The 13,874-nt window shown below is 39.0% G+C and overlaps 1 protein-coding gene across 1 annotated transcript in view; it reads right to left on the bottom strand.

Annotated features, from left to right (window-relative positions):
- LOC137407258 (telomerase protein component 1-like) overlaps positions 1-13,874 on the bottom strand; it is a 48,656-nt gene that overhangs the window by 497 nt on the left and 34,285 nt on the right. Inside the window, exons 35-48 of the mRNA XM_068093866.1 lie at positions 12,686-12,794; positions 11,293-11,412; positions 10,127-10,225; positions 9,413-9,696; positions 8,872-9,005; positions 6,951-7,078; positions 6,619-6,783; positions 4,287-4,462; positions 3,834-4,048; positions 3,151-3,333; positions 2,584-2,816; positions 1,776-1,880; positions 1,133-1,219; positions 494-736 (exon numbers count right to left, since the gene is read on the bottom strand). Coding sequence (XP_067949967.1) covers positions 494-736; positions 1,133-1,219; positions 1,776-1,880; positions 2,584-2,816; positions 3,151-3,333; positions 3,834-4,048; positions 4,287-4,462; positions 6,619-6,783; positions 6,951-7,078; positions 8,872-9,005; positions 9,413-9,696; positions 10,127-10,225; positions 11,293-11,412; positions 12,686-12,794 — 2,281 coding nt within the window. The remainder of the gene's footprint in view (positions 1-493; positions 737-1,132; positions 1,220-1,775; positions 1,881-2,583; positions 2,817-3,150; positions 3,334-3,833; positions 4,049-4,286; positions 4,463-6,618; positions 6,784-6,950; positions 7,079-8,871; positions 9,006-9,412; positions 9,697-10,126; positions 10,226-11,292; positions 11,413-12,685; positions 12,795-13,874) is intronic.

The raw sequence follows: 13,874 nt of genomic DNA, 5'->3' as shown, positions 1-13,874 counted from the left end.
TCCAATCTGTAGGTTAGTTTAGTCTATGTACAGACACGATGCTAAGTGAAAGATGAGGTGTACTTACAAGTGTACTGCTGGTTACTGGTTATAGTTTAGTCTATGTACAGACACGATGCTAAGTGAAAGATGAAGTGTACTTACAAGTGTACTGCTGGTTATAGTTTAGTCTATGTACAGAGACGATGCTAAGTGAAAGATGAAGTGTACTTACAAGTGTATTGCTGGTTACTGGTTATAGTTTAGTCTATGTACAGACACGATGCTGAGTGAAAAATGAAGTGTACTTACAAGTGTACTGCTGGTTACTAGTTATGGTTTAGTCTATGTACAGACACGATGCTAAGTGAAAGATGAAGTGTACTTACAAGTGTACTGCTGGTTACTGGTTATAGTTTAGTCTATGTACAGACACGATGCTAAGTGAAAGATGAAGTGTACTTACAAGTGTACTGCTGGTTACTGGTTACAATGTATGTCAACAGCCATTTACCTGGAAACCATTGTGATCAACCCTCCACAGCTTAACAAATGAGTCCGCTCCAGCAGAAATAAGAATTCTGTCAACGATGATGAGGCAGGTGACTCTCATGTTATGAGCCTGCATGCGCTGCTGCACATGCTCTTTAGAGCTCAATAGAACCCGACCTTTGCTTGTTCCTGTGCAGACAAATGATGAAGAAGCGCAGCTTGTTATCAATTCTCCATCATCGAGGGTTTTGCTCAGTTCATAAGCCTAGAAACATACTAACAGATTGCTGTCACCATGTTAGCATCAGTGCAATAGGCCTCAGCTAGTTTCAACAAATTTCCCTTGAAGGAATTTAGCTTTTCACTATGTCAGGTTCGATAAAACAAGCATGAGAATTTTTGAAGAAGACAGAGTTTGGTACGAAGCAAGAATCTCAAGTTTAAGAAGCCTGGATCACAGGCTATTGCTAATTGAAGAATCTAGGCAGGATCACATGGTTTGTTTTATATTCTGATATAAAGCTTAGCAGCCCTACAGATGGTGAGAAGTATACAGTAATCAGTAGAGATATACAACATGGAGAAATGTTAAGAAAACTGTTAAGAAATGTTAACGAAAAGCTCTCAAGGAAGCTAAAGAGTGAGAATAAAGGCGTCTCACCTTTAGAGTTTTGATTTCACTGATGTTCATCCTAAGCGCATAGCTGCAGCTGCCCTTCATAGAGAGAGTCTTGTCATTTGCAGAGCCCTAAAGTAAAACATTTTCTTTTTTTGAACATGTTTCTATGAAGAAAACCTATAATTGTTTTTTAAGTTAAATACCGTAGAAGATATATAATGTTAGATGAGAATGGTACAGAAGATCTGATGAACTAAAGCTTGCAGCCATGAAAGGAAACCTACTGAATAAACATTGGAATACTTGAAAAACAATCACAAGAGGCATCGTGAAGACAAGCTGTCACCAAATGCGTGCGGATGAGAAGATGCATGGGCATGTGTAGATGTTACATGACACTGTTGTAGGTGGATACATTTTGACTAACTTCTAGAATAAGGACACGAACATGCTAGACTGATCCCTTATACATAGCCAGTCAAAAGCTTTAGACGAAATTACACAGAGTGAATTGACTAGTTAGGTAAAACCATGCCATTGCACCAGTCTATATAAATTTAGTTCTCAGCAATCTACAAGTAGCTCGAGATGGGACTTTAGAGAATCCAGATGAGTGTTACACAGGTATTTAAACTAGTAATTATTAATGCGACACCCCTAGTAGTCTAATCATTTAGTAACTAACCAGGCTAAGTCCTCTGTGGTCACCAAATATAAGACCAATTTCCTCAGATGTCCTGTCAATTTGGATGCTTACAATGGGGCGGCTTCTGACAGAGTCTGCATTCTGCTACAAACAAGAGCTTAGGTGCTAAGGCTATTTCATACACCAATACACTAGGGTATTACTTCACTATTACTTCATTATACTGCATGACATGTCTCTTACATTATAAGTTTAATTCAAAATTGTGAATATAAATTTAAACAAAATTGGTAGTCAAAAAGAATATCCTGATACAACAGCAGATAACGCAAATTATTCATCAGGTGCCAGTAATGTTGCGCGCTCTCAGTCCGAGACTTTATAACCACTTGGTTTACCAATAACGCGAAGAACTCAGCATGAAAATACTAACACAGAAACCTTTTGAAAGCTAGAGCTTTAGATGAGCCGATCACACGCCGATCATGAAGCGGTTGCATGTCGATCATGCATCAGTCATGACCCAAACATACATATGGCATGTCCCGATCATACACCAGTCATGTCCCAATCATGCATCAGTCATGTCCCGATCAGAGATTATTTATGCGCTGATCATACATCAGACATGATGTCAATCATTAGAAGGTTTTGTGTCAGTCGGGTACCAGCCATACGTCAACCATTCATCAACATAATCATCAGCTATGCATTATTGTCAAATGGTGGTCATAGAGCCGTGAGGAGCATGTCATACACGGCAAGTTAAAGTCTAACAGTTACGTGTCAGTCGTATACCAGCACCTGTACCATTGCCATATCATTTACATGCTTATGAAGTACGTACCGGACATTCCTGGGTAGAACTAAGCAGGTCTAGCCAAACTCTTGCACCGTCCCAGTTCAGATTTACAATAGCCAACGTGCCGTCTTCTGCACCAACAAATATCTTCATAGGAAGCTTGTCCTCCAAAGGTACATTGATAGCAGATATAGCTGTGGAACTGCAGTTAATCTGACGGAGCCAAATGGGGCGTCCTTCAGTGCGACGCCACACAGCTAAGCTTCCATCAAATGAGCCTGAAAAGGACAATATAAAACCTTAAGACTTTACAGTCAATCAAACCCTACAAGTGTTATTAAACGTGCACAACACTGGGGATGATTTAACATAGATTATGTAAACTCCAAGGTCACAATTTAAATGAAGCTTTACTTGGTAGGAGAACTCTTCTCCGGGTAAGGAGACCCAAGTGATCATGGAAACACAATTCCTCCAGTTACCGGTAGTTGGTATCACCTGTGCAAGCACATTGTAGTCTAGGTGCTTGAACTTTTGTAATCTCTAAAAACAAGTTTACCCGCGCCACCATCTTTAGTCACTATAATGTGAATACCTAGCTATATAGCTCACCAGCAAGAAGAAACATCTCAGTTTCAGCAATCTGCGTTATCTGGTTGTAGTTAGGCTTCAGGTCCACTGATCTCTCTGTGCTAGCCTTCACTTGCTTTGCGCTAGGAAGGGTCCACATCCGTACTGACTCATCGAGGTGGGTGGATACCAGTCTGTTAGAATTATTACAGACAGAAAGGGCACCTGTAATGCCAAAATGTAGTTCATAGTCTAACCAGCAGTAGTATGTATATGGGCTATGTCCATGTATCTTGGCTGGCGGCATACCACAACAGGTTGTAACAGGTTAAAATTGACCCAATTTGAACTTTGTGAGTAAAATAAGTCTTGTAGAAAATATGCAACTAATCATAGTTCTCAATATTAGCTGAGCTAAAAGGGCGAGCAAAGCAATAGAGTACACCTACGTGTAGTTACAATAGAGTACACCTAGGTGTAGTTACAATAGAGTACACCTACATGTAGTTACCCTAGAGTACACCTACATGTAGTTACCCTAGAGTACACCTACATGTAGTTACAATAGAGTACACCTACATGTAGTTACAGAAGAGTACACCTACATGTAGCTACAATAGAGTAAACCTACATGTACATGTAGCTACAATAAAATACACCTACATATATAATAAGTAGGCATGTAAATAAGGCTGTTGACTGCTGACGGCAGCAAATACACTGACTTGACGTGCTGATGAACTCTTCCTGTTCATTGGCTTTGAGTGGCTGCCAAAGCTGAACTTCTCCATCTGTAGAGCCAATCGCAACCAACACCTCCTTCAGAATGTCTGATTTTGCCTTACTTGTGGCAGCCTTGGGCTTACTACTCTCTACATCGTCCCAATCCATCTGACTCACCCAGTCTGGTGTGGCCTCGTCACCACCCTTGGATGCCATTCTAAAGTATACAAATGTTGTCATCGTCACAAAATAAATGCACCATTATTGTTGGGTATACTTTTAGGTGTTTACAGCACATTGTATTCAAGAACATAAATATTGAAATACATGAAAAGGCAGGAATGATTTATTGCCAAATGAGCTTACAATAGAGTATCATAAAGAAAATCCACTTTTTCACTTGTTAAGGTTTCATTTCTCCAACAGAGGTTGTTAAACTCGACGCAACAACTCACCGTATTCCCAACGAGCAGGCATTCAAAGCTCCCGATTTGCATTTGACAGATGTGACTTCACTTCCCTTATGACTCCATACCTTGAACTCTCCGTTCATAGCAGCAGAGACGATACAGCCTGCTTTGTACGAGACGGAGGTGATGGCGGCACCGTGTCCCTTGAGCTCATGTTTAGCCTGCAACCAATCAAAACTCGTACAGTAACCAATAACGATACAAAAAGTTTTCTAGATGCTGTAAGCTTTGCACAGCCATTTGATTCGAGTTACAGAGAACTTTGTGTGTCATCCGTGATCAACAGACAATACGGCTTGTAATTCATGAAGCATATCACACCTTGCCAATAAGAGGTCTTTGTACATTAAGAAATGTACAGAGGAGGTTCTAGTATATGACACGGGATATCTAGTGAGCAAGTCATTGCACACGACACAACAAGTGCAAAGAAGAGGTCCTTGCATGTCACACCCAGGGAGTTCACTCTCTTCTATACATCCCCTAGAGCTAGTCTGAGATGTTATAAAATGCACCCTTTCCACTGACTTACACATTAATACAAACCTACCCCTTATCACTTTATCACTACAGACTAATTGCCCCCTTTTTTGCTCATGAATACCCCTTTACACGGTGTGGAACTCAATGAGACAGATTTGGCCCCTATCCACTGCACCAAGCTAAAAACACATACCCTTTTTTAGGAAAACACTCTAGAGTGTCTGGCCACCAAAAACACCCCTAAAACGTGCTTTTTTCGCCGAGCCCTTGGGGATGAAAATTGAAAGTGAACCACCTGGGATGTCACATTAAGAAAGATAGAGAAAGTCATTATATATAAATGTCACAATGTAGTAAGGAGGGCATTGTAATGAGATACTACTTGATTTAGCCATTGTTTTAGCTTAACTTATTTTTCTTATAATGCTGTCAAGCAATAATTTTAGTACAGCAGACTACATGTTGAATTGCGAATTGAAAAAATATTAGAACCATTTGAATTCAGCAAAGCGAGGCAAAAGAATAAGCAGCAGAACAGAAATGGAGGTGACAGAATGTCACAACCACCTCTAACACTTACATATTTTTAGCTGCAAGCTTATCATCGCCAATTGCTCAAGTCCATGAATTTTATATTTTGTAAGATTGCTACTGCAGATGCACGATAGTTGCTTGTTTGCTAGCTCTTTCATAGAACTCTATCTGAGGTCTGAGCTACGCTTAGTAGTCAGTCGTATTTCATCGTCATAAAACTCCAGGTTGGCCGGTGTGCAAATCTATCTATCGAGTTCATACAGTCGTATTTCATCGTCATAAAACTCCAGGTTGGCCGGTGTGCAAATCTATCTATCGAGTTCATATAAAGATTTGTTAAAAACCAGCCTAAGCAGACTAATAAATGCCTCAGAATAAAAGACATGCTTTAATCCATAACAGCTGAACCAATTAAATGCCTCAGAATAAAAGACATGCTTTAATCCATAACAGCTGAACCAATTACTTCTACTTTTTGCCAACATTTAGGAGTTCAAACTGCAGGAAACTTCTCAAAAGTAATTACAGTCACTACAATTAATACAACATGTTTTATTCAGTAGCCTAGAAAGCCGGCAATGCATGTTCAGAGTAAACAACACATGTCAGTACACATGTTAGTACATGTGTTAGTACACATGTGTTAGTGCACATGTTAGTGCACATGTTAGTACACATGGCAGTACATATGTTAGTACACATACGATCAAGCGGTTTAAATCGATTCACTAATTCTAATGTTTGCACAAGCCAAATATGTACAGGCAAACAGATATGATGTACAGGCAAACATATATGATGTACATGCAAACAGATATAATGTACAGGCAAACAGATATGATGTACAGGCAAACAGATATGATGTACAGGCAAACAGATGTGATGTACAGGCAAACAGATGTGATGTACAGGCAAACAGATATGATGTACAGGCAAACAGATATGATGTACAGGCAAACAAATATAATGTACAGGCAAACAGATGTGGTGTACAGGCAAACTGATGGATTATAAATTCCTGACATGTACATGCTAATAGAGCTAGGGCAAAGACTTAGTTATAATGAATTGTAGACTCGGCCATTTGCGCATGATTTTTCCAAAACTACTTTGTGTTGCAACTTTGCCTACCCACTATGTCTTTGAAGTTCTGCGTCCATAAGATAATTAACCATAAGCTGAATTCTAGTACTAGGCTAGCAATGTTGTAAGTATAATCATTGCTTTGTATCTCACTTAATTGCTAGAAATACTATATCATGGCCACACATACTTCATCACCATAAAATATACTACGTACGTCAGTAGGTGGAGCAGACTTTGTAAAGTCCCACAACTTGACAACGCAGTCATTAGACCCTGAAGCCAACTGTTGTACAGAATCCGACCAAGAGAGACAGGTTATCCAATCAGCGTGAGCTTGAGATATATTGGTTTGGGGTGTTAGAGATACCCCTCCTACGGACTGCAGGATACACATACATGTTTCCCATTAGACAATGGCAGTTTGCAGAAATAAATTTGTACATTAAATACAATATATAAATACATATATACAAATTTAAGTAGCATTTGTTCAACTAATACAAAAAATGGAATATTTCAAAAACTTCAGAAGAGAGATTACCTCACCTCAATGGACCAAACTACGATACTGGAGTCAGCTCCACCCGTGGCTAGGAGTTTGCCATCGTTGTTGAATGAGCATGAAAGCACAGCTCCAGCGTGTTGTTGGCTGTCGTAAGCTGTCTTTGTACCATCTATAAGATAAGAGAGCATTCCTGGCAAAGATTGCAAAGGAGCAAACATAGATGATTAACGTCTACAGGTTTTACAAATAACAACAGTTGAAAGGTCAAAATATTCACGTTCCAAAGATTATGACTAGAAAGGAAATGACACCGCTCAACAGGTGAGACCAGTACTGTAGATCAACCAGTGCACACATGACACCAACCTTCCTCAACCTACTACCTGGGTTCAGTCACAACATCAGAACAGGAAAAATAAAATTTAGCATTAGATTTTTCTATTACATTTGCCACCTCACCAGGAGTTCATCCCTTTAGGAGTAACCATCTCTTCTCTCTTGAAAAAGAGAGAAGGGATGGTTTCACCTAAATGCCGGTTCACATTATATCACCGTATCTCGGCATTGATGCCACAATTCTTCGGCGATGTTCACTGATAACGATGTTCACACTATCACAAACCTATCCCGTTTGCATCAGGAAAGACTCCTGACGTAGTGTTCCCATTTCCCTTTTTAAATTTTCGCAAAGAAATATTTTTATTTTCAGGCGCTGGAATCAAATATTAGTTTCGCAGTGACTATCATAAGCAGATATGAATAAATCATACTATCCGAGACTGCGAATTACTATCGCTGAAAAAGTTCACATTTGAAAGGCAGTCATCAATGTTCGGCGAAATATCGGGAAAGTTTGACAGCTTCAAACTTTCCCGACATGTCGGCGATGCTTCATCGATACCATCGGTTCACAGTTCACATAATCGACGATGAACGATGAAAGGGAAACGCTGTCAAACGGCGATATAGTGTGAACCAGCCTTTAGTAAGACAATTTAATCTAAGAGCTGAGATACTACAAGACTGAACTAGCTGACTTGATAAGTATCGTCACTAAATGTCCTAATCGTCCATTTAACCCATGCCACATTGTAGTAGTCCAAGTGCTATAGCCTTCATTAGTGCCACGCTAGTGAGTGCGTAACCGACTGAAAAGCAGTTATCATTAAATGAAAATAAGTGGCTATTGAGTAATATCACTTGTTGACTTTGACACCTTGTAGCGGTAAACAGCATTAAGACCAACGTTGCCTGATATTTCTTTTAACGCAAATTGCTACACCGCTTTCACAACAACAATTCTGAGTTCTTAATCAGGTGGTTAAGAGGCTGGTTCCCAGAAACCAGACAGAATCGTACAATAGAATATTTTCGGCGACCCGGCGAAAGGCATGGAGCATATGCGTGTGAAGTTGTAGTATGAAATCAGCGAAAAAAGTAAAAATGCATAGCGTTCACTCGGACAGACAGAAACAGACAGAAACATACAAAGACAGACAGAGAGAGACACAATGATAAAGTGGGATTCATTAACACATATTTGATCGAATAAATATTTTACTTCTAATGCACTTGAGCAGCTTGGCTGCGTGATTTCCCAGTCTGTTTCACCAGGTCTGACCAGAAGCTGATAGAATTATGGAAAAATGATAGCCTGTTGATAAGCTAAAAGCTAAACTATCAACCAAAAATTCAAATTAATTTTGAGTTGTGCGGCGGAGAGATGACCATCCGAATATAATTAAACATTCGGTCTGTTGCCTAGCAACAAATTTGCCGCGGTGTTATTACCTATAGTTACAAATAGTTCTACTTTGTAATGCCAAAGAGGTGTTGGACAGTTCCCTTATATAACAGAACCTGCCCTAGCTTGTGGTCCAACAAACCATGGTTGACAAACAAGCTTTCGTCACCAACTTATTAAGACCGATTGACTGCTGCTAACGATTTTGAGGAACAAACCATAGGAGCAGAGAGAGACTGTAGCAGATCCATCTGTGAAAGCAATGGCCCACCTGGTGGATGTACAAATGCTATGGATGGCAGCATGGGTCACGTTCTGAATCAGCATCGGCATTTCATCAGTCTGTGAGAACCTAGCAACAAATGTATGCCCACTTATACAACACTATATATAAGATACAAGCGTGTCCACCTATACAACATTATCTGTAGAATACAAACGTGTCCACCTATACAACACTATATATAGAATGCATAATGTGTCCACCTATACAACGCTAACTGTAGAATACAAACGTGTCCACCTATACAATACTATATATAAGATCCAAGTGTCTCCACCTATACAACACTATATATAAGATACAAGTGTGTTCACCTATACAACACTATATAAAATACATAGTTATAATCATCAGGTTCCATCAGTTCTCGCTGATAGTGAAACCTCAGTAGAAACTGTACATATATGTCATTTATCGATTTGTCAAAAACAGACTAAATGGATAGCCAAGGAAACGCGTTGAAGCATGTCACTTACATAGGAGAGTACTTATGGATGCTGCCAACGGTTGTGGCACAGATGACATCACTGCTGTCTCTGCACCAGCACAAGCTCAAGATAGAAATGCCTTTCTTATGGCGTACTTCATTGATTGGCGTGCTGAGATCATCTACCTTAAAGGTGATCACACTCCCTAGAGTGGTGCCGGCGGCGAGTTCAGTACAGCTCGAGTTGATGGCCACACAAAGCACAGAATCATCAGTCTGAACGGGTGTCACAGGCCACTTGTCCACACATAGTCCAAGCTGCCCTGACCAGACCTGCTCAACCAAAGACCAATGATGTATACCACTTTATTAGAGTTGTTGCCTCATTTGCTCCCAAATTGTTTCTACAGCAACTAACTCAATCTGATGACAGATTTCAAGTGATATGTATGATTTGTAACGGAACCAAGCAAACAATAAAAGCAACCATGCATAGTTAAAGCTGTACAGTAAAAGTGTAACATCGGTACCAAGATACAGAGTGTGTTCCTATCTGAGTTCATAGCCTGAGTTCATAGCCTATTGTCCGTAACGACAGAAGCCCTCTATCAAAGATGTGAGAAAGCATCTGCTAATAGCATCTATGCAGAAGTTATGAGCTTGGGTAGTCGTGGCTCCAGTATTCTAATATAGGTAGTGAAGTTGTCTTTGCTACAAAGCAGCATACATAACCCACATACGACTATAGTTAACCAAACTTTACCTTGATACGACTGTCTTCAGCAGCTGTTATCAGTCTATCGCCATCCGATGAGAAACACAAGTCTCTAACAGGTCGACTATGGCCCTCGTAGGAACCCATCTAAAAATATCTAGTCTGGTCAGTCGTGGATGATGCAAACATTTTGGTTGAGCACTTATGTATATAGGTGAAATATGAAGGTTGAGCACTTACGTGTATATGTGAAATATGAAGGTTGAGTACTTATGTGTATATGTGAAATATGAAGGCTGAGCACTTATGTGTATATGTGTAATATGAAGGTTGAGTACTTATGTGTATATGTGAAATATGAAGGTTGAGTACTTACGTGTATATGTGAAATATGAAGGTTGAGCACTTATGTGTATATGTGTAATATGAAGGTTGAGTACTTATGTGTATATGTGAAATATGAAGGTTGAGTACTTACGTGTATATGTGAAATATGAAGGTTGAGCACTTACGTGTATATGTGAAATATGAAGGTTGAGTACTTACGTGTATATGTGAAATATGAAGGTTGAGCACTTATGTGTATATGTGAAATATGAAGATTGAGTACTTACGTGTATGTGTGTAATATGAAGGTTGAGTACTTATGTGTATATGTGAAATATGAAGGTTGAGCACTTACGTGTATATGTGAAATATGAAGGTTGAGCACTTATGTGTATATGTGTAATATGAAGGTTGAGTACTTATGTGTATATGTGAAATATGAAGGTTGAGTACTTACGTGTATATGTGTAATATGAAGGTTGAGCACTTATGTGTATATGTGAAATATGAAGGTTGAGTACTTATGTGTATATGTGAAATATGAAGGTTGAGTACTTACGTGTATATGTGAAATATAAAGGTTGAGTACTTATGTGTATATGTGTAATATGAAGGTTGCGTAATTACGTGTATATGTGAAAAATGAAGGTTGAAAAAATGTTAAAATATGAAAAGGAAGTTGAGACGAAGAAAGCAGAATGAATAAGGGTAGAAAATGAAAAGAAAGATGATAAACCGAATGAGGGAAGAGAACTGAGCATAAAAATAAGAAACTGAAGAGATCAGAGAGCAGAAAACTATCAAAATAGAAAGAACCAGCAAAGATTAGAAGCAAAAAGAAAAAATATCGAGGGAACCATGAGAGAATTGGGAAATGGTTGACTCACTCGACTGCCGTTCACAGCAGACCAGAGTTTAACTTCACCATCCAGAGCTGCCGAGCTTATGTACTGGCCATCGGTTGAGTAGGAGATGCTGCGGACTGAAGCTTTGTGGCCATGGAGCACCTGCGAGATAAGTCATCGTTACTTGACTCAAGTTTATCAAAATGTCACAAAGGGACGAAAGGCGCTCGTTCCGTCTGGTAATATTGGCTCAGCAACTAGTAGCGCTGAACAGATTATACATGGTAATATTCGAAGTTGGCCAAACACTCACTGGCTTTTAATTGGTCAACCCCAGTTCTTAACTTGTACCAGTAGCTATTTGTGCTCTATTTTTTATTGATGTATTATTCTAACCAGAAGGTAAGAGTTATATCATGACAACCTGAGAACAATAAAACACACACTTTATGACTGATACAGCAGCAGTCTATAAGTCTATAAGTCTATAAGTCTATAAGTCTATAAGTCTATAAGATAAGATAAAACTGCAAACATAGTAACAAAAGTCAACAATGAAAAAACACTGTCCAAAACAGTGTCGTAGCATTTATGTAGTAAAAAACAAAGTGGAGTGTTTATTGTTCACATTCCTGTGTAATATTAAATGTCCACAGCATAAATAAAACAATAATATGGAATAATTATATTCTACTTATCAATGGACCCAGTTCTACCTTTTGCCAAAATTTAGGAGTTCAACTGTAGAAAATTTACCAAAAGTAGAGTAATGCCATGAATTGAATGTTTGGTATAGCTATATTTCATGGCCCAAAGCTGCTAGATTATGTTTCAGCACCCTAACAACCCAATCAATGTTTGTTGTATGATATCAGACAAATTCATGCTATAGAAAAAAGTTGATCTTTTATATCTCAGTAGTGTCACTTTGGCACAATTCTTCATTAAAATAAGGCAAAAACCTTGCATACTCAAATACCAATCTAATTATTCTCACTAAATCATTTATATGACACGCTATTTGATTATATACAATGTATATATATTTTGGGTAAGGCTGTTAGTCATTTATTACGTTGAAGACTGTCTGAGCAGTGGCCTGCCTACAAACGCATTTACCACTGAGATTAGTTGTAGCAAGGTGGAAACTAAAATTGCTAGCAAACAATCGTTCTTACACAAGAGCAATCATGGGTTGTGGTAAACGCTTGTCGCTGTAAGAGAATCAAAAATGTTTTTAGCAAATGAGATTAAAATAAATTTTTCATCCAGTTCAACATCTACTAGATGAAACACAATATAAATACAAACAAATATACAGTCAGTGATTCGACAGCATAGGATCAATCAACTAGCAGAGCACCTCTAGACAGTCGTAATGATAAACTATGGATGTTCAGAGAGAAGACAACCCGCAGTACGCCAAACTACTTACAGAGAGCCTCTTGTTGCTCAGTATGTTGTATACCTTCACGGTGCTGTCCCAGCATGCAATAGCGGCATAGACCTCATTCGGGTGAATACTCATGTCATTGATTGGGCACCTGCAGATGACAGGTACTCCAAGTACTTATGTATATAACAGGTGCTTGGATGAAATGCTAACAACGGATTGTAGAAAGGCATTTTCAGTCAGCTAACTTTGATCAACTTAAACCACAAGTGTGTAAATGAGGTAAATAAAGATTGAGAGAATATTAAAATATAGAAAGAAAATTAAGGCATTGCGAGCAGAAGAAAGGAGAAGATGAGATAATACAAAAAATCATATGATTGGAGAGACAAGAACAAATATGATGCAACAAAAAACCTTTTCTGCACTCTCCATCACACGTAGTTCATTAAGCACTCCATCACACGTAGTTCATTAAGCACTCCATCACACGTAGTTCATTAAGCACTCCATCACACGTAGTTCATTAAGCACTCCATCACACGTAGTTCATTAAGCACTCCATCACACATAGTTCATTAAGCACTCCATCACACGTAGTTCATTAAGCACTCCATCACACGTAGTTCATTAAGCACTCCATCACACATAGTTCATTAAGCACTCCATCACACGTAGTTCATTAAGCACTCCATCACACGTAGTTCATTAAGCACTCCATCACACGTAGTTCATTAAGCGCTCCATCACACATAGTTCATTAAGCGCTCCATCACACGTAGTTCATTAAGCACTCCATCACACGTAGTTCATTAAGCACTCCATCACACATAGTTCATTAAGCACTCCATCACACGTAGTTCATTAAGCACTCCATCACACGTAGTTCATTAAGCACTCCATCACACATAGTTCATTAAGCGCTCCATCACACGTAGTTCATTAAGCGCTCCATCACACGTAGTTCATTAAGCACTCCATCACACGTAGTTCATTAAGCACTCCATCACACATAGTTCATTAAGCACTCCATCACACGTAGTTCATTAAGCGCTCCATCACACGTAGTTCATTAAGCACTCCATCACACGTAGTTCATTAAGCACTCCATCACACGTAGTTCATTAAGCACTCCATCACACGTAGTTCATTAAGCACTCCATCACACGTAGTTCATTAAGCACTCCATCACACGTAGTTCATTAAGCACTCCATCACACGTAGTTCATTA

This window comes from Watersipora subatra, chromosome 10 (assembly GCF_963576615.1).
Source record: "Watersipora subatra chromosome 10, tzWatSuba1.1, whole genome shotgun sequence".
NCBI classification, from domain to species: Eukaryota; Metazoa; Bryozoa; class Gymnolaemata; order Cheilostomatida; family Watersiporidae; genus Watersipora; species Watersipora subatra.
The sequence above is the reverse complement of the archived record's forward strand: the minus strand, read 5'-3'. Positions and strand labels throughout refer to the sequence as shown.